This window comes from Leptinotarsa decemlineata, unplaced genomic scaffold (assembly GCF_025532065.1).
Source record: "Leptinotarsa decemlineata unplaced genomic scaffold, Ldec_3_MD MMD2_P_RNA_scaffold_12, whole genome shotgun sequence".
NCBI classification, from domain to species: domain Eukaryota; kingdom Metazoa; phylum Arthropoda; class Insecta; order Coleoptera; family Chrysomelidae; genus Leptinotarsa; species Leptinotarsa decemlineata.
Genome location: NW_027412526.1, coordinates 9,779,233 through 9,801,458, shown reverse-complemented (window position 1 = coordinate 9,801,458; position 22,226 = coordinate 9,779,233). Strand labels below are relative to the sequence as shown.

The window sequence follows — 22,226 nt, the reverse complement described above, 5'->3', positions numbered from 1 at the left end:
CATAAAAAATGGCTTTTTAGGATAAAGTAGTAACTGAAAAATTGGTGCAGATTTATAGAATATACCAATACTACCAGCAGTGGCATATAGCAATTATAAAAAATCATAATTTTAGACCTCGATGAATATTTTTTTCTGTAAAAATCCCTAGGACAAAAATACTAAAATTAAAAATAGTAAATGTTAAAAAGTTATCTTTATTCACCAGGGCATTTAGATATAAATGAAAGAAATCACCTTCAAAATAACATATAAATAAATGAAAAAAGTAAGTACAGTAAATTACATATATTGAGAATTTATTTTTACACATTTTTTATTTATCTCATTTTGTCTGATGTATTTAATACTCTTGCGACTAAAATTCCTAGTGCAGTGAAGGCTGCCAAACTCAAACCTGCTTTCCACCAAACTGTTGAATCACTCGAAATACTACCAAACTCTCGAACACCCCTGTAAAAACAAGTTCCATCATTTCTGAACGTTATTTCAAGTTCACTGAAAAAACAAAGCCCATGCAAGAAGTGAAAATGTATTAGTCAATCGTTCATTGTTAATAAATAAAACAAACAGTAAAAGAAAAAGTAATTGATTGAACAAATTCAGATATTGTAAACATAGTTGAAATTAGAGGACCCGCTAAATATTTCGCCTTTTGTCGGTTTTTATGTCAATTATGATTTTCATTTGGTTATGGAGATTTAAGCAAGTGTAAAGGAACTTTTTTCCCTATTTGTGAGTAGATTATCTTCTGATAGACCTCTTGTAACGTTCTAAAAATGAACCTCTCATATAACTTATTTATGTTAGTTTTTTAGAATTATCATCATTCGAGGTTGTCAATCATTGATTGATCGTTCACATTATGAATTATTTAACGTTTTGTTGTAAAAGCAGTCAAAATGCCAAGAACTCACTCTGGTTCCTAATACTTGAAAAACTATGGAATTTACTATTTTTCTACAAGCGTTAACATTGATAGCTTTAGCGTTTTCAAATAAGTCAGAAAAAACTCCTCTAGAACTAATGGGTACTTAGTCTTATGTGAATTTAAATAAAGAACTGAATTTAATAGAACACATTTGGAAAAACAACGGTAATGATAGCAATCTAACCTATTCTTTACTCTCCAAAAAACTATACAGTCAAGCCATGAAGCAATTACACAATTCTAAGAGACAAAGATAAAAATTATTTGAGTCAATCTAGTAGAAAGATTTCAAATTTCTTACAGACTAAAGATGTAAATGACAAAGATAACAGTTTGGTGTCAGATATATCATGTCCGATGTTTTACATGGGTAAAACTGGAAGAACATTCCAAACACGTATTCAAGAACATAGAAACAGTTTCCAGAATGAAAAAGTGAACCCAACTTATAATAATCAACTCCTTACAGAGATAAATGATTTCAATATTGGAACATAGGCAACATCCAGAGTATTATGTAGTGGTCGAAAGGAATTTCCAGTATGTACTTTCTGCTACGGCAGTACACATCTTCAGTAATATATGCATTGACTACAAGGACGAAGGTACAGCTAGTCAAATCTAGGAGGCGACTTTTAACATATCACCACCTGCGTACACTACTGATAGAGAATCATTAGGATAGAAATGGATGAAATCTACCGAGCGACTTGGTGCGCCTATTTGGGTTTTAAAGTGGCCTGAGAGTACAGTCCTAGCTGCAAGTAGCAAAAAGGGTTGCTGGTTTTTTAATTGATGGTCAATTATTAGTTTACAATGAAAATGCGGTATTTACGTAATCGTATTTAAATGAGTTTGTTTTTCAGCAGTCTGTATTGCATTTAATTTCGGGTCTATTAAGGAAAGGTAGAAAGACTTATTCTGAAAATGTAGTTTATTTGGGTTTAAGATTAAATTTCAAAATGAAAATTTCTTGGGAAACATTATATTTATTTATCAAGATGAATTAATCCAAACAAAAATAGAATTAAAGTTAAAACCAAAAAATTACAAAGGTTCAACTCCAGAGAGATCGGAATCGCTTGAAGAGTTATCACTATCCTCACTGGTACTATCGTTGTTACTATCACCTTAAACATTTATTATAATTTTGTCAATTGCGAAGTCAAGATCAAGTTCCTCAAAACGTTTAGCATGTTCGCAACGTTTTTTCCAATGCTCTTGAGAAAACGAAGTGAATAATTCATCACATAAACTTTGAACGGATTTGAAATGGAAGTCCTCATTTTTATCAGCCACATATTGTTTCAGTGATGCCCATACTAATACTATTGGGTTCAAATCTGGATGATAAGGAGACAATCTGAGTACAGTATGTTCATGATTTTCCATAATCATATCAATTTCATACAACTTGAATCGTGGTTTATGGATTTTATTATTAGAATGGGGATCAACTTTTAGCATGTCATTCGTGAAATGAATGTTCCGTCGTCTTAACCATTCTTTCATCTCATCTTTCCTCGAGTACATGTTTGGACACTTTTCATACTGGACATTGTGGTATGGGGCATTGTCTATAACCAAAACGATTTTTTCTGGAAGATTGGGAATTAATATTTCTTGCAACAACTTTTTGTAACTCATTTCGCTATGAAATGTGTTGGATTTGAATTTTATCTATGAATTTTTCACAAATCTATTTTCTCCTCCATTCACAATTATAAGTATCTGCCCCTTTGAAATTGGTGCAAGCAACCCTTCATTCAAATCATCATTTAAACTCTTCTCATATGTATGTGAAGCATGGATATATGTTTCATCCATATAAATTATTGTTCGACCTTCTTCATGTCTCTGAGAAAATTTCTTGCAATTGCTGAATCGCCGGTTTTTCCACGACCAATTTTCTATTTTTTTTTTCATTTTCCTCCATCTGAACCCTATTTCTATTATCGCTTTCCTCAGAGACTCATAAGATATCTTGTAAAAATTTTCGTCAACGAATTTTTTATGTATGCGGCGTAAGGTGAGAATTTTTTTCTTAGTAATGTAATAATTGATAATCGTTGTTGAAATCATCAAAATACGATTTTAATGCTTTTCTATGTCTTTTTTTATTAGGCGTTGAAAAAGAGCATGACTCACCATTTTCAATTGTTTTAATTTCACGAGCTATTCTTTTAATGCTACCCAAACTTACACCCGCCGCTTTTGCGTAACGCTCTTGAACTTTTTTCAGTACCATGCTTATGCCATCATCAGTTTCTCGTTGCATAAGAAAAGTACATTAGCAATCACTTCTCTCGCTTGACCACACAAAACTTTTTGTTTCAATTTCGACTCAAATGCCATTTTCTCAGAGCACAGACTTTTGTCGAGTACTATACTTCACCGAAGTGGACACTATAAGATTGTCGTAAGACTGAGCTCCGATCGTCTTTAAGGGTTTTTTACCACGTGCATCTTAGGGAAGGATCTAAGCCGAGACTTTGAAGTCGCTTCGTAGGCTCTAAGTCTCCGCTGAGGAGCTCTGTGTTTACTAATTGGGGAAAGGGGGGAGGAGAGGTGTCCATATAAATGCGATTGGTCCGCAGTTGTGCTAGGTTATTGGTTAATGTTGCTGATAGATGTACTGCTGGTGTACTTTTGGAGTAGAAGCATCAACACTAGGATACAAGAACAAAAAACGGACTGTAATACAACTCACAACTCCGATCGATATCCCACCAAAACCCGTCAATAACGTGGCCCAATCAGAACAATCTAGCACAAGTGAGGACCAATGAGGAGTGAGCATTCTCATGGACACTTCACCCCCACAGTCAGTCATTGCTTAGGCTTTGAGATACTCCTTCGTCGTCCCGGTCAATGCATACACCACTGAAGATGTCTGCTGCTGTAGCAGACAAAACGTTGGGTACTACAAAGTCCCTTTCCACTTTGACCTATTTGCCTGGATTTTGAGCTCTCTTATCAAGACACGAGTTCAATTAGGAAATTAAAAACCTTTTCCAGAAAAAAGTTTCATTTTTTAAAAATGTTTGGTAATAGATATGATATAGGTTTTTATCGACAATATTCAATATATCAGCTCTTTCCAGGAAAATATCACTGGAAGAAATAATAATTTGAACAGCATTCTACTCGCAAATTGTGCTAAATATTCCAATACGCTTACCAAACACCTGAAACATGCAAAAATCTCTGAAAGTGAGTGATGCAAACGCTGCCATGAGACTTAATATTTAGCAGTCCATCCAATTCTGAATTTTGCTACCCAATAGTGAGCTACAGCCGATGCATCCAATTATTCAGCGTCTTAACGATTGAACATACATTTTGAACATTTCAAAATAAAAAACAGCAAGCAACAAAAACAAAAAACTCTGTTTTATATCCGTAGCAGGTTCTGAGTCGTTTCACAGAGAACCCCTACAAATATATTTTTACAAAACACAAAGTGTTAGTAAAGGTAGCCAATTGAGATCAAACAATGTTAAATTTTGGGTTAGAAACAATAGAAAAAGACTAGGTTAGATAGACAACGGCAATCTTAAAAGATAAAACTGTAGGAACCTGTAAAAATGATCTAACCACTCGCTTGGCTGAGGGCGCACAAGTAACATATGAACCATACGACGTAAAGGACTGGAAAACAAAAATAACCATAGAGCCGACAAGAAAAACATAAAATTTCAGGAGGGCTTTAATATTTGAAAATTAATAATCCTTCACCAACATGTATGCAGATGCATAAAATAATAGAACTAAAAGAGAGTACTATTAACTACAATTTGAGAGATAACACATAAAGAGAGAAAGTCTAATAAAACATTTATAAACAATATATCATTTCAAAAGTTCAATTCAGGTCATTTGTTTTATTTGTAAAAACTGATCAGGTTTACCCGGCATCTTAAAGGAGGACTTCTAATTACACAAACTAACGTTAACCCCTGTGTAGGAACCATTTTAATGTAACATATTGAACTAGTTCAATAACCCTAAATCTAAAGAATGAGGATACACGTTATGAAATCAGATTTGCAAAGTGTGAAAATCCATGCTGATTGTCAGACAATGCCATTTGAGTTTTTGTAACTTCATTCGTCATTTCTGAAATTTGTTGTTGGGAATTTTTATTGATTTGACATAACTCCTTCCTTGGCCAATACTACGACGACGATTGGATTATATAAAAATAAATAATAAAATAAAATACATTTCTTTGCTCAAGAGACTGACAATAATCATTATAGGAGTCTTCCTATCCTATTCAATAGATATTTGTGCAAGTTTTTTCGCACAGGAAACACAATTCCAAACGTTGAAGAAACTGGTCAAGCAAGAAGAATTGCACTAGTTGTCAGGTAAATCTACAGATAAGTCCTGATACTAACCACTACTACCAGTACTATTCAAAATGTTTACTTTCATGACATATGTATTTTTCTTCAATACAGCGATCATAGTGTTTTAATTTGTTGTGAATTTATTGGAACTTGTTTATTTGTTAACCTGTTACTTCCTCATAATATTTAAAACATATCAAGGTTTTGCATATGAAGTGTCTTTAAAACAGTCGGGGTTAGATCTGTCCTGCACTGACGAAAAGCAACACTCCGAAACCAGAGATCAGACGATTGCTTTTGGCGAATTCTTGCTGTTGGACAAACAAGAAGCATCTTGTACAATGTCCCCCAGAAATAATCCAGCATTTGTCCCCAGTAAGTTAGTCGTTTTTTGAGTTATTTGCCAGATCTTACTCTGTAGTAACATTGGCAGAGGTGAATATTTGAGTTCGGATGTTTCCATTTGTGGTTTTTCTCCATTCTATATCAATGTAATAAAAACAGCTTCAGTATCGAAGACGGCACTGCTACCTTGGGTAGATCTGTCCTGCCTGATGAGTAGTTTGACTAATGATTTGAAATCTATTAAAGAACAGATAAAATTAAAAAGAATAGCTAAAATATTAATTGTATTGAGCAAAGAAACATGAAATGAAATTACAATTATTGTAATTACAATTATTGTGATTTAATTTCAAGTTTTATTGTTTAATTTTCATTTTCTTTTTTCTTAGCTGTGGTCATTTTCATCTTTTATTTGTTTTATTGTAATTTCATTTCACGTTTTATTGCTTAATATAATTGATATTATTGCTATTCATTTGAATTTTATTTGTGCTTTTATAGATTTCTAATAATATTAGACAATGGAATTCCAAAATAGTAAAATTCTGATGAGTAGTAATGGAATAAATGAGATTTCTGTGTTTGGGAAAAGTGCTTGTTGGTTTGATAATTGTGGTTGTAAAAAATTCGCGAACATGTAACAATTGAATAGATTAGCAAAGTTGGTAATGATGACGAAGAATATAAAATATCTGGGATCAAGTTTTACGTTACCTTTATAAAAAACTACACCCTAAACATACACACCTGTGTTTATAAAATAAAATCCATGCTGCTTGGAAACAACTAACAAACACATTGTATAATTAGTAGAGGACACAAAAAAATGTTTCAGGGAGCAGTTCAAAAAAACAACACAAGCTTTACTTCATCATTATATAAATCCAATGAGTTTTCAACCATTAAAAACATGATAAACACAAGAAATTTTCTCAGCAAAGTAATATAATATAATAATATATAATGTTATCCAGATTGCTGCTCAAGAGGCAATAAAGAAAGTGCCTTATTCCGAAACATCAGATGTCCATGTCAGTGAAATTTTTCCTCTTTCATATTATACTATATTGTGTAGGAATCCTATGAATTATATCTGATTCAATTCCATAACGAATGTTCAAAATACAAGCTGGATAGAAAAAAGAGTATCTTGTGTAATTCAATGTTCATATAAAAGTAGTTGTTCCGAAAGTATTTCTTTTTTCGTGTAATTCAAATTTTATATGAAAGTAGTTGTTTGAAGGAGGCTTTTTCTTTAAGTTTGTGGCTGAAAGTTACTTCTTTGCATGATCTACTCATCTTTATAAAGAGTTCATTTAGAAATCAATTACTTTCTTTGGAAGATTCTCAGAGTTTTTGTATGAAAATAAAGGAGTAGAAAGCCAAAACCTTTCTTTCCCTAATTTTGTTTCCCTAAAAATATACCCCTTCTACAGCTGCCGGACTGAGTCATGGTCGGTGAGAACCTCCCTCAAGATGTGCAGTAGATGTGTAGAAATCTGTTATCAGCCTGTTAGATTATTCGAGCCGTAAACATCCTAATTCAGGACTGTATTCAGTTAGTGATGGAGTTTAAAAATAAATTGCATAAACATATTTTAAATAGTCAAACTCGTGAAGATACGATACAATTTCTCCCACAGGCCATGACTCAGTCCGGTAGCTGTAATTCAAGTAATATAATCTGTCACACTTAGAAGAAATAATTGGAACTGTGTATACTAAAAAATATAAAACTAGTGCTGAACAATTGAAAAATTCCCATCAAGTTTTGTGTATCATGAAGTTGTCATTATTGAATTTATAAATTGAACATTTGAAATAGTTTTCATTAGTTTCCTCAAAGTTGTTCCGTTTATATTTCAACATATAATTTTTCTTGTATGTTTTCCCAATATTGTATGTAAGTTTTCCCAATCATATATGTTTTCCCAATTTATATTATTGGTACCTATATAGTAGTGATAATTTCAAAATATATTTTCCTCTCACCACAATAATTATAAGCAAACAAATGGAATACTTACGGGAATGCAGCCATGGTGGCGAGTTTGACAAAAACATCTTTTCGGAAGTGACCCTTAACGCTAAACTTTTGCAATGGCAAAATTTTGTACTTTTGACAAAAGGTTTCCGGTTGCAAAAGGTAGTCCTGTTTCACTTCTGGAAGATCGTCTTTACAACCTACTATCAAAACGGGAATTTTGCTTTCAGCAAAATATTTCTGAAAAAAAGTTATCTTCATTACAAATAACTCAGTATTCAAATGAGCTTTTATCTAATTTTTCGAATAGGTAAGATTTGAAGGAACACTATTATTCGGATGGTCTTTGTGTTCTAATTTTACATAAAATTGGACGTTGTGAGGAAATAAAAATTCTAACACCATTATTTTTGTTCGACGTAAAAAACTTGCAAAATTTATAAGCCTTTCGTGCACAGCGAATGTCAATAGAAGCCGATTTAGTATAAGTCATATGCTCTCAACATAATGTCGATTGGTGCTGAATTCATGATGTAGACCTCAAATTGAAACAAATAAACACAGGTAAAATATGAAAGCAAGCTTATCGTGTTACGTACAGAGTGTATCAACCATAGGTGGGTGGCAGATAAATGTTTTGGGAAAAAGTTGTAGAGATTTACGAAAGCTATGTTTCAATAATCATTACTAATATATTCAGAGTGTCCAATAAATGTGTTTCAGACCAAACTTATGTTTTTCCAAATAGAAGAATGGATTTATTCCTTCTTCAGTCACGAAAGCTCTCCGGAGGTTCGGTGTCCTTGTCCTCTAGTTCATGCTCCTCCTGGGCAATAAACTCAGGCATGGCCGGAGCAATACTTGCAAATTACTGAGCACTGCAGACCTGCCTTCTTGCAACTGCAGGCCGCGGTGTTGAAGCCTGTGGCGCACTTGTAAGCAAGAATTTTGAGGAGAGAATCTGGGGTTGCGTTCTTCGTGGTGGTGGTAGGTACCACTCCTTACTTGCAGTAAAAGAAAATTTTGTGGAATGCTGCAGAAGACACCGCTCAGCCGCTTTCGTACTTCAGTACATAACATCAGTGGGGTATCCATCAAAAACTACAGTAGTGTTAGCCCCGAAGTGGTTCAAGACGTAATCTACATATTTTCTGCACAAAATTCAACAGAATATTTTTACGTCAAACGAGAATTAGCAGATGGTAGCAGCATACTGTTACGATGTTCTGGCACAAAGTTTCTGATGTAACTGGAAGTAACTTAGCGCTAATAACTCATTTTGGCATTTTTTTTTTTGTTACGTCGATCAGAAATATACATAATCCACGTTTAATGTGGAGAACGCTAAAAAATTAATAAACCCTAAACAAATTAATGATTTCTGCACTGGTATGCAATTCGAAAAAATTGTCAGATTTTTTGTGTAAGAGATAAAGGAGAGATTTCTGAGCATTTTAATGAGTTCTTTGTCAATAGTATTGATGATATGGTGTCTAGTATTGAAGATGTTGAGTTTTTTTGTAGTATACAGTGGAGTGAAAAAAAATTCAGTAATTTTAAATAAGTATCTATAAAGGCAGTCAAATTTATGAACTAAACATTAAAGTTGTGAAAAATAGCTTTGATGTTTGTTTGAAGGTGATTGACAATGTTTCATGATGAATTTCACTAGTTCGGACTTCCACTGTCTACTATATAAAATGATTTGAAATCATCGGAGTCATCACCCGAAGACGATTGTAGATACTAACAATCGAAACGTCGTGAACTAAAGTGACTTGGAATCTCTTCACTTTTTATTTTTTATTTTCTTTTCTTCATTTCTTTATTTTTATTTTTTCAATTGTTCTATTTTTACTAGTATTTTATTTCACTATTATTTCATTTCAGGTTTATTTTGCTTAATATAATTGTTATTTTCAGCTCTTCATTTTTAATTCTTCTTTTATAGTTGTTTCAGGGATTTCAAATCATTTTATATAGTAGAAAATGGAAGTCCGAACTAGTGAAATTCAGCTTTGATGTTATCGGGCATGTGTGGTACCACTTTGTGAATGTATCATTGGAAAATGGCACATATGTATGAGAGGTAAACGAGAGATATCTGAGCATTTTAATGAGTTCTTTGTCAATAGTATTGATAATATGGTGTCTAGTATTGAAGACGTTGAGTTTTCTTGTAATATACAGAGGAGTGAAAAAAAATTCAGTAATTTTAAATTAGTATCAATACATGAGTTGGGTATAATTATAAAAAATCTAGAAAATAAAGGAAGTCAAATATATGAACTAAACAGTAAAGTTGTGAAAAATAGCTTTGATGTTATTGGGCATGTGAATGTATCATTGGAAAATGGCACATTTCTCGAGGAATTAAAAACAAGCACTGTTACACCTATCGAAAAGGTTGCAAATAAAAGTGGTGAGTTTAGACCAATCAATTCTTTGCCATTTGAAGAAAGGATATTAGAGTCAGTAGTTTATCAACAGTTATTAGAATATATTAATTCAAATAATTTGCTATTAATTAATCAGTCTGGCTTTAGATCAAATCACTCATGTAAATCAGCTATACAACTCACTGTCACTAAATGGAAGGAAAAATGAGTAATCATCTGTACACTATAGCAGTATCACTGGATCTAAAACGGGCTTTTGAAACAGTAGAGAAATATTATTAAAAAAACTAAATGAATATGGTATAGAGAGTAAAGTATTCAAATGGATTAGAGGATACCTTACAAATAGAAAACAGACAACAAAAATTTATGATATAATGTCGTCAGCTATTACAGTAAATCATGGAGTTCCTCAAGGTAGTATTTTGGGCCCTCTATTGTTTTTAATGTATATTAATGATATGATATGATCAAAATAAATTATGTGCTGAAAAATATGGATAAATATTTGAAAATGTATGTTAACTATTTTATTTTTTGTAAATTAGGATTGTCCTACTTAAACGAATAAATCAATCAATCAATTCTTAACCCTCAATATATAATTATGATATAATGGACACGGTATGGTATCAAATCGATTGATTATGGGTCAAAGAGATCGGTAAGCCCCAGGAAAGAGCATGGAACCATTTTCGAGGAACACTTATTTTGGAAAAAAAGTTTTGAAGATTCAAAAAAATGTGCCAATTTCAAATTGAACTCTAAAATTGATGATTTACAACTTTCAGGGAGGAAGTAGGCGATTGGGATCGATGGTGTAGCGCTACAGCACTTTGAAAATGGGTTATAGCAGTTTTTACGGGAATTGTAAAAAAAAAATCATTTTTTGATCGTCCGTTTTTGAACTTTCCTATCTGACCGATTTCGGATTAATTTTTTTGTTCGACGGGGAATTTAGTTTTCTTAGGTGAAAAATTAAAACAAGTCCAAAAATTTTGCGGTTTTTCGGCCACCAAAAATTTTTCACAACCTCCTCTAAGTCGAAAACTTGTATTTGACATCACCAAACGTGTGTAAACAACATACTAAAATTTCATTAAGTTGGGAATTTTTCGTCGTGACACTCCTTTTACACGACCTGCCGACTGGATTAAGAAACACCCAGTATGTATTGAAAAAAAAAAATCAAAAAATGAAAAATCACTACTTGAAATCAGAGAAATAAAGAAAAGGTCATGATTCCAATAACTGTGTGATAGAAAATCATCATGAAATATGAGAAATAAAACTTTCTATGTTTTTATATCGCTTGTGTTTATAACTAGCTTTACTACGATTTCGTCCTATAAGGATAGTTCATTGTATTCGTTTAAAAATGTCCTTAAAGGACGAAATTGCAGTAACATTAGTTTACAAATACAAGCGGTATAAAAACATAGGAAGTTTCATTTCTCATTTTTCATTAAAATTCATAAAACCAAAACCCCAAAAAAATATACGTAATGATTCCTCGAGTTAATTTTTACTCACGATATATATCCGAGCTATGTACTCAAAAGATTTTTCATTGCTTATGTCATACACTAAACATGCGACATCACATTGCACTTCATGAGGTAACAAGGGATCAGACACGCTCCTCACGTTGATATCCCTAAGTATCATTATTTTTTCTTGTCCGTAAACTTGAACTACATTAACTGTACAATTTGGAGTTCCTGTCTTCTCAACAAAAGCATTTTTCGGCTGAAAAACAAACATTATTTAAAAAATCTTTTGTTTACCAATAAAATGTACGGTTTCCCATGCTTAAGGAACATTACAGTATGTACAAATAAATCAAAGATATACACTTACATCTAAATTCGATTTGACAAAAGTTCGACAGAGAGTAGACTTGCCAGATCCAGTTGGTCCTATGACATGACATTGGTATACGTTTCTGCTGGACTGTTTTTTGGCCAAATCTAATTTTTTTTCTCTGGTTACTGCAAAAAAATTATATTATCTTACCTTGCATCATATCAAATTATTTCCGAATTAAATGACTGAACTATTGTTTGGCAGCTCATTATTCTTAAAGGAAACCAATGCTAAGGAGGTATCTGAAGTCAAAGTTGCACTCAATAAAAACTCTGCAGCAGGGCACAACAACATATCCGTTAGAGACATAATATTATTTGAAAAAAATGTCAGTTCCATACTTGTTAATTTGATAAACAATATTTTCAAAGCGGGGGTATTTCCTGGGATACTGAAGATTGGAAAAGTAATACCAATATTTAAGGGTGGTAATTTCACAAACAACACCTAAACGATTTGATCTCCACAAACTTTATTGAAAAAATATATCACAACATGTTTCGCTAAACATTAACTTTTTCAAGTGATTTTCATTAATCACTTGAAAAAGCTAATGTTTAGCGAAACACGTTGTGATATATTTTTTCAATAAAGTTTGTGGAGATCAAATCGTTTAGGTGTAGTTTGTGAAATTACTATGGATCTTCATCAAGTAACGGCCGAATCAATCAGAAAATTAAGGGTGGTGATAACAAAAACTTAGAAAATTATAGACCTATAACAATTGTGTGCTCCTTCTCTAAAATTATTGAAAATATAATAAAGACAAGAATAATGGACTTTGTTGATCGTTATGTGGGACTTGATGAGTATCAGTATGGTTTTATCAAGGTTAGCAGCGCTCTAAGTGCCACAATAGATTTCATTCATATTACATCGGAATTAGAAAAAAAAAAGAATGGTTATTGGAGTGGTTATTGATTTAAGAAAGGCATTTGACATTGTTGACCATACTTCACTTCTGAACAAACTATGTTGCATGGGTATAAGGGGCAAAACTTTTGAAGGAAATATCCCAATTTGTCGCTGTTGGTGAGAGCATGAGTGAGTAGATAAAAAATAATTGTGGCGTACCACAGGGATCCGTTTTGGGACCCCTGTTGTATACACTGATGGTTCTGTCACTGAGGCAGGCCGGGCTTAAGGAAAGGTATTTCACGTTTGCCGATGACACCATCCTTTTGTACAGTGGATATGATTTACATTTACTGGAGAACACAGTTAATGAAGATCTCTCTAAATTGTCTGGCACATAATAAACTTTTGGTGAACTCTGCAAACACCGTTTACATGCTATTTAAACAAAAAAATAGAATTTGTGGTAAAATTGAATTAAGAATAAATAACACCCTTAATGAATGTTGAAAAAACCAAGTATTTAGGACTCATAATAGATGACAAGTTAAACTGGTCATATTAACGATAAAATTGTACCAATGTTAGGAGCTCTATATAGGTGTTCCAGTTACTTAGTTTCAGTAATAGACACTTGGTTTACAATGCATATATATAGGCGAATCTTAGATATCTGTTAATCATATGGGGTAATTGGGGCATTACTAATTTCAAAAAAATTCAAACGCTACAAAATAAATCAATAAAAATTTTATTTCAAACCAAACAAATGATTTATTCTCACAAACTGAACTACACCCAATTAAATATCTACTTAAAATTGAGCAATGCAAGAACATATATAAAATAAAAAACAAAAGAATCAAAAGCAACAACGATCTACTAATCAACAACCAGTTTTATGAGTATAATACATGGGGTAGAAATGACTTACACCTGAGCATGGTAAGAACGAACAAAAGATTATACAACCCTATTACACAGGCTATAAAAGTCTTCAATGAATTAGCTGTCCATATACGTGAGTTGCCGGGCTATAGTTCATTCATCAATAGTTTAAAAGAACATCTGAGCCTCAAGACACATGTCTGATGTGTTAGTACTATGAGCTTAGTAGTGGTTTACTAGTTTTTGTGTTTCACTTATTATATTGAATGTTTGTGAATCCCGAGACCAGCATTTTTGCTGATTAGGGAGCATAACAACATATTTTATATTTATAGTGTCTTAACTGTGTAAAACTTTACGCTGTTGTTGTATTTTTAATAATAAAAAAAAACCTGAATTATGTATCTAGAAATGTAACAGATACCCGAAACAATTTTTCTAAACAACCCCTTTTCTATTTTTTTACAATACAGAAAGCAGAAGAAATGAATGAAACATTGAATCTTGAGTTAACGAGAGTTAGTCTTATATTTCGAATTATTGAGCTGCCAAGAGTATATAGAGAGGCAATAGAAATTCAAAAACACAGAGATAAGTTAAATAGAAAAGAAGAGACAATAAACGACCCACATCGCATTTAATAATGTCTACCGCAGTAATAGACGAAACGTCAGGCATAAAAACTTGCAGACCACAGCCAAAAAAACAGAAAATACCTTTCACACTATAACAGCAGTAATGTCAACTAATCCCTTCATTTCTTATTCTGATTGTAGAATGGCCGCGGGTTGGGCTACCTATCGGGCGCGTCCCCAGGTGGCGGATAGGGGAACGGCCAGGGGACTGGAGGTCCTATCCGGGAAGCCAATGGGGCCTAACGGACGGGGTTGACGGACTCCTGGTCAGTGGCAGAAATAAGTAGGGTGAGGGGAACTAAAACCCCCCAAAAGCCCTGCAAAACATGCCACCGCGGACCAGCCTACCCAAGCTAAGATGTAAGGAATCGTGTCGACAGCTGAATGGCCGCAGGGTTATATGCGGTTACGAACGATCCCCTTGAGGAACCGGGCGAAACCTCATTGTAACTAGCCTTCCTCTGGTAATGCGGGGCTCTGCTAGAGGTGACCAACCCTTCCCTTGCTACTCGTGGGAACATACATGGAAACAAAACGTAAGTACAAAAAACCAAACAATCCCGAGGCTGGACAGCAATGCTCACCTCAATTTAGGGCGGGGGCTGGGGATGAACAGAAATGCTCACCCCAAGCTACCGCTCAGAAAGAGGCTGGACATAGCAGACCACCTCGCGATGCAACGCAAAGGCCAAGGCGTAAGCGTATCAGCGGCGCCGAGGCCAAGAGGAGGAAGAGAGCGAAAGAGGCAGAAGTGGCAGCAACTATGAGTGCACCCTCCACCTCTCCCACTCCATCCTCAACAACAAGGGCACCTCTTGCGGAGGGCGCCAAGAGCTCCGCCTTGGAAAAAGGCAAGGAACCGGCTGCCACCGCAGGAAAGCGCCCTCACGCGAGTACCTCCACGGAGGGAACCCCAAGAAGGTTGAAGAAGCTGCGCAGCGACAGAAATGTCGCTGCACCTTCCAAAACCTTCGTGGAGGCCGCCTTGAGACACCTCAAGGTAGCCATCATAGATGAGACTAACCCGTACGGTAAGGTTACCGCAGAACGAGAGAGTCTCATCAAAAAACAACTGTTGGAGGAGCTGGACAAGATCATCTTCTCCGCCTCCAGCAACAACAGCAAACCGCCCACGTTCAAGTCGTGGACATACTCCGGTGAAATCATCAGAGTGGTCTGCGATGACGACGTGACGCTAGAGTGGCTGAAGAAAGCCACAATGAATATTAAGCCATGGGAGGAGGCATCACTTGCAGTCGTCAGTGTGGATAAGCTCCCGAAGCTTACCAAAGCCTCACTCTGGATCCCGGAGGACGTCCACAAGACGACATCCGGTGAAAAGGAGAGGGTGCTGGGTCGGCTAAAGGCGCAGAATCCTGACCTGAAGGTAGCAAGATGGTGCACCTTCCATCATGAGGTTAAGATGAACCCACAAGGACACCTCTTCGTCTTCGGGATCGGAGAAGATGATATGGCTGTCCTGAAGAAGAAGTCAATGAGGTTAAGCTACGCGTTTACCTCACTGACTATTAGGGCAACAATAAAAGAAACAGAGGGTACCTCTGAAGACCCTAGGTCCTTGGAAGTTGAACCACCTAAAGTGGATATTGACCCCAAGGCCACCATGGGTCCCGAAAAGGAAGTCGAAGCATCTGAACAGATGACATTCGATGACCTGACGGAGGAGGCACCCAAAAACAGCGAGGCCACCTCCCCCTTAGCAGGGGAGCAGATGGACCTCTAAAGGTAACTTTGTATCCAACAACTGTCTCATGGGCAAGGACGTTGGAAAAAAAGTAAAAATAATACAATGCAACCTCCAACACAAAAAGGCGGCAACGGCAACACTATGTCGCCACCTTGATGTATTGGAGGAGGCAATAGCTTTGATCCAGGAGCCCTGGATAATTAAGACCAAAATTACTGGTTTCAGTAGTTTAACTGGTCAAATTTTCAGCTTACCAAGCAACCAGCAACCTAGGACGGCTGTCTACGTTCCTAGGAAATACAGAGCGTTTCCGATGGCACAATTCAGCACCTCAGATCTCACTGCGGTCAAAGTTGAATGTCCAGTTGGGAAAGGCAAATATATGGCGTTGATAATCGCATCGGTGTACCTCCCTTCAGATGCAGCCACCCTACCACCGACCAGAGAAATGGAAGTACTAGTGGACCACTGCCTCAACCAGAGAGTGGAGCTCATATTGGGTTGCGACTCAAACTCTCACCACGTGAGCTGGGGCAGCAAGGATATCAACGCCCGAGGTAAGTCACTATACGAATATATAATACAGAAAGATCTAACAATCTTGAACAGAGGCACGGAGCCAACATTTATTAATGCCCGTAGCCAAACGTTAATAGATATCACGCTCACGACAGCCGAAATATCAAACAAAATCCAAGACTGGCAAGTCTCGGACCATATCTCTATGTCAGACCACCGCTGGCTGACCTATACGGTAAGCCAGGATCTCAGGACTACTGTGAAATCCCGTGACCCGAAGAGGACGGATGTAGCTCTCTACAATCGACTCTTAAGAGGAGCTCTGCGGGAAACAGAGGTCCTGACTCCTGGCAACAATGAAGAACTGGAAAGGTGCACAGTATCTATCCACAACAAAATAGACACTGCCTATAAGGAATCCTGTCCAATGAGGATGGTTCAAACGCATGGCACAACCAACACATGGTGGTGCCCTGAATTGGAACACCTCAGGAAGTCAGCGAGAACGACCTTTAACAAGGCAAAACGTACAAGACTCGAAGAGGACTGGGTTATATATCAAGCCAACCTCAGAGAGTTCAAAAAAGTCTGCAGACGAAAACAAAGAGAAGCCTGGAGAGCCTATTGTGAGGCAGTCGAAGACTTTCCACTAGCTTCTAGGCTACAGAAGGCACTCTCAAATGACCACCAAAAGACTATCGGCATCCTGACGAGGAAAAATGGCGACAAAGCCGCCAACCTCCAGGAGAGTGCTGAGATTCTTATGGAAACTCACTTCCCAGGTTCTGTCTTTCCTGGAACGGCGAACTGGACGGATGTACCAATAACACCCTCACAATATGACTGGCAATATGCTAGTACAGTAATTGATGAGGACAAAATAAGATGGGCTATATCGGGCTTTTCCCCCTTCAAGTCACCAGGGCCTGACGGTATAAGACCAGCCCTACTTCAGTGGGGACTGGACACTCTTATGCCACACCTGGTTGGAATATTCAGAGCCTCTCTAGCTCTGAGGTATATTCCCAGTAAGTGGAGAGAAGTAAGAGTAGTATTTATACCCAAACCAGGTAGGATGGACTACACCCTACCAAAAGCATTCCGACCAATTAGTCTCACATCGTTTTTCTTAAAAACCATGGAGAGGCTATGTGAGCGGTACATAAGAGATGAAGTACTTGTTAACAACCCACTTCATCCAAATCAGCATGCATATACCCCGGGAAGGTCTACTGATTCTGCCCTTCACCATGTGGTTGGCAGAATCGAGAGATCATTGGACAACAAAGAATCCACCCTAGGTATATTCATAGATATTGAGGGAGCGTTTGATAAAACAACCTTTCCAACAATTACCCAGCAACTACACTCCAGGAATGTACCCCTGGTAGTAGGAGAATGGATACTCCAGATGCTCTCTAGCAGAGCAATAAGTATTAATGTAGAAGACATCACAGTTAAAGGACTGGTCATGAGGGGATGTCCACAGGGAGGGGTTTTATCACCCCTTCTCTGGAACATAGTTCTGGATACCCTAATTAATCACCTTAACAAAAATGGATTCTACACAATTGCATACGCAGATGACATAGTTATCTTGCAGACCGGCAAATTTGTAAACACACTGTGCGATAGAGCGCAGGATGGGCTCAAATTGATAGAAACATGGTGTAAGGAACACTCACTGTCGATCAATCCCAAGAAGACTGAGATGGTCCTTTTCACCAGGAAAAGAAGTTTAACGGGCTTAAAACCTCCCGAAATCTTCAAAAGCCAACTGAACTTCTCTGAAGAGGTGAAATACCTTGGTATTATCCTCGACAAGAAGCTAACATGGAACTCTCATCTACAGAGCAGAGCAAAAAGAGCATACGTGGCTTATGAGCAATGTCGGAGGACAGTGGGACGCGCATGCGGTCTTTCACCCCGTGTAGTCGCCTGGATCTACACTGCAATAATAAGACCTATGTTAACGTATGGAGCCATTGCATGGGGACCGAAAGTTCTACAAGCAACGGCCATCCAAAAATTATATCAAATACAGCGACTGGCTTGTTTAAACATCACAGGAGCCATGAGAACAACACCAACCGCGGCAATGGAATTAATCACGGGTCTGACCCCTCTGGATCTGTACGTTAAGGAGGTTGCGTTAATGGCCATGATACGATTGCACACGGCTGGTGTAAACCTAGAAGTAGGAATGGGTCGATTGAGGCTGGGCCTATGGCGGGAAGCGCTTACTGCGCAACCTCTGCTGCAGGCAACAAGTGATGCAATTGAACCCAGGTTTGTGTTTAATAAACCCTACAAAATACAAATTAAGCAGAACACAGAGTCAGATGCTACAAATGCAATACGGATTTATACAGATGGCTCAAAAACCAAAGAAGGTTCAGGATGTGGAGTGTACTCCAGATCACTAAGCCTAAGGATTAAATGGGGAATGGGAAGAAATACCAGCGTGGTCCAAACAGAACTGGCTGGTATCTCAATCGCCACAAAAGAAATAACCAAGAAAAGAATTTCTGGCAAAAACATTACAATCTGCACTGATAGCAGACAAGCACTATTAGCCTTGAACAGACACCGTGTTACTTCAGGACTAGCACTAGAGTGCCACCAAGATTTAGCCAAAGCCTCGGTAGATAATAACATTATCCTGAGGTGGGTTAAAGGGCACGAAAGGAGTAAAGGTAATCGCATTGCCGACTCTTTAGCCAAGGAAGCGGCTGGACTAAGAATTTTAGGACCAAGTGGCACCCACGGCCTGATGACATCGACAATTGCGGAACTAGTCAAATGTTACACCCATGCTCAATCTTTAAAGAGATGGGATGAAATCAAAGGATGTAATCTTGCCAGGATCACCTTGGGCGACCCTGGGAAGCTGGCGCCGAAGAAATATCTGGCGATGACCAGGAAAAATCTACGCCTTACAGTAGGATTTCTGACTGGCCACTGTCAGCTAAGGAAACACCTACATAATATGGGGCTAGTGGACACACCTCTATGCAGGATGTGTGAACAGGAAGATGAGACTGTCAGGCATATCCTGTGCGAGTGCCCGGAGTTATCGTCAATAAGAGAGTGTGTGTTCGGCGAGTCTTGGCCTACACCTGCCGATATAAAGGAGATGTCTCCCAGCGACCTGTCCACCTTCCTGGAAAGGACAGGATGGACGACGACCTAGGAGGACAACTCCTCGGGAGGATGTACAATGGGTCACATGTGGCCTAAGTGCGTGGGCTTACACTCACCCTCCCTACTCTACAGATACAGATGGCCGCGGTGGTAGTGCGCCCGACTCACAATCGGAAGGCCGTGGGTTCGATTCCCGCCTCGAGCAGATATTTTTTTCAAGAGAATTTATCTGGTTGAAGCTGGGATGATTCTACAACCGTGTTAGGAATCACACGTTAAAAGGTAAGACCTCGTTAGTCTTTAGCTAGCACAAGTTTCTCAACTTCTGAGAATTGTCGTTCGTATGGGGGCGACAGCTGATTAACGGAAAAACAGATTTTAAACAGATTTTTTCAAACAGATCCATTGTGGTGTAATAAGGTAAATATGGTGTCATAAGTGGAATAATTTCCAATGAGAAATAAGAACCTATGACATTATCAAAAGATAAATAAACGAAATAAATTTCGGAGCTAATGGCGCATTTTTTCATAATAAAGCTATATAGTCTGATGAACCTAAATCAAATAAATAAACTACTAACCTTGAATTGCAGTCGTCTGGCTCTCGTTCTCATAAATATTATACCCTAAATAAGCGAGATATTCCAGAGTCCTCGGCAAATCGACTAGAGTCATCAACGCCCATTGGCACATGTACCCTTCAAAGGTGATCCAACCCTTTTCGTTGGTAGAGACCATGGAGCCGACGTCTGGACTCCAGGCAGGCGTTGGGCACATGGAGAACAGATCCTCGAACTCGGGAGGTGACAGAGCTTTGTCGCGATCTTTGTCATACCTTTCGAACAAATGTGTGAGAAACATCTGACCTTTGTAGGACAACTCTGTGGTGGAACCGGATGGAACTTTCAGGCTGAAAATAATCGAAAACTGAAAAATAAAGAATGAATATGGCCTGAAATATTATCAAGAAATTTCATACAGGTTGATCTAAGCGGTAAAGAATACCAGGGGTTCAGGTTTTCTGTGATAAAAATATGGGTTTCAATTTAGAAAGTTGTTGGAACTGGAAATAATTCTCAATTCAACTTTACAGAGACTTTTGGATCACACTGGATCAAATATGAATTGAAAAAAAGAAAAGGAAGAAACTGACTCTTAATAAAGGTATGTAAGTATACACAGAAATTTCTTTCAGATACAAACTTGAAGAAAAAACCCTACTTCCATAACATTATTTGTTATGGAATTGAAAAATAGGAACTCTACACAATGTGACATATGAAAGGAACTGATATAAAATATCTCTCACAATGAAGACGATAGCGTTTCATGTGAGTGGCATTCAATGTTCATATGAAACTAGTTGTTTAGACAGGGGTTTTTCTTCCAGTTTGTGTACGAAAGAAACTTCTATGTATATTCTACATATATTTATAGACAATTTTGATTTTACTTATTTTCTTTCTTCCTTTCTTTGTAAATTTTCCACATTTTTGTTTGATAAATGGATTAAAATAATTCAACATGTCAGTGGCAACACAACTATTTTGCGTGAGACACCATTAAGATGGTTGATCACATAATGCAAGTCAAGAAATCAAAACATGTGATTTAACTATAATCATTCATTACAAAAACAACAAAAAAAATTGACAAGTAACTATAAGGAAGTGAAAATTAGGTTGGGTATTCAACGAAGTTCCATTTTGGGACCAATATTGTTTCTTCTAGATGCAAAAGAATTCAGTAAACTTTGCTAAACTTTTACTGGGTGTTTTAAAAAATGAACAATGTGAGCGAATAGCTATTGCTATTTCATATGGCAAAAGGAAACAGCTGCTGGGAGTTGCTATAACAGCAAACAGTTCTGGAGAGGAGCAAGCCGAAGCGGTATATGAATGCCTACATGAATGGGGTTTTTCTGATACCGTCAAGGCGATGTACTTTGATACTACAGCATCCAACACGGGAAGACTCAAAGGAGCATGCGTCATATTGAAGCAAATGTTAGGAAGAGAATTGTTATATCTAGCTTGCCGTCACCATATCTTGGAAATTCTCTTAAGAGGCGTATTCGACACAAAAATGGGATCAACCACTGGACCTCATCCACACACATTTTAAGAGACTCCTCACTGCGTGGTCCAAGACAGACAAAGAAAAATACGACACAAGTATCAGTGACAATCTAATACAAAAGCAGCTAACTCCAGAAGTAATTGCAAATGGTAATGCTGAATTCGACACCGAATTAAGTGAGAGCCACCCCAGAGATGACTACAAGGAGCTATTGCAGTAGGTTATCGTATTTGTTGGATCACTAGACGGCAACGTTGTGGGTTTTTGAATTCCAGAAGCCATTCATCACCCTAGGTGAATGGCAAAGGCTATTCACTGCTTAAAAATTTTAATTTTTTGTCGCCAATTTAAGATGTCTAAATATTTCTGTTTTCCTGGTTAAAATTTATTGTAAAGCTTGGTTCAATGCTCCAAAAGAGCATCTTACACCAAAGCAAGATTTAGGTATTTTGCTAGGTATTTTGCATAGCTTGGTAGACATTGACGACATTGCAGAAATAGCCCACTAAATTTTCG

General features: G+C 36.9%; 1 protein-coding gene across 2 annotated transcripts in view; it reads right to left on the bottom strand.

Annotated features, from left to right (window-relative positions):
- Positions 1 to 273: 273 nt before the first annotated feature.
- Miro (mitochondrial Rho GTPase) overlaps positions 274 to 22,226 on the bottom strand; it is a 37,585-nt gene continuing 15,632 nt past the window's right edge. The window contains exons 5-10 of one of the 2 annotated variants that reach the window (XM_074173781.1): positions 20,213 to 20,541; positions 11,875 to 12,005; positions 11,548 to 11,763; positions 7,659 to 7,855; positions 4,511 to 4,582; positions 274 to 453 (exon numbers count right to left, since the gene is read on the bottom strand). In XM_074173781.1, the coding sequence (XP_074029882.1) occupies positions 321 to 453; positions 4,511 to 4,582; positions 7,659 to 7,855; positions 11,548 to 11,763; positions 11,875 to 12,005; positions 20,213 to 20,541 (1,078 nt within the window). In that variant the 3' untranslated portion in view covers positions 274 to 320. The remainder of the gene's footprint in view (positions 454 to 4,510; positions 4,583 to 7,658; positions 7,856 to 11,547; positions 11,764 to 11,874; positions 12,006 to 20,212; positions 20,542 to 22,226) is intronic. The other variant, XM_074173785.1, reaches the window with a different exon arrangement.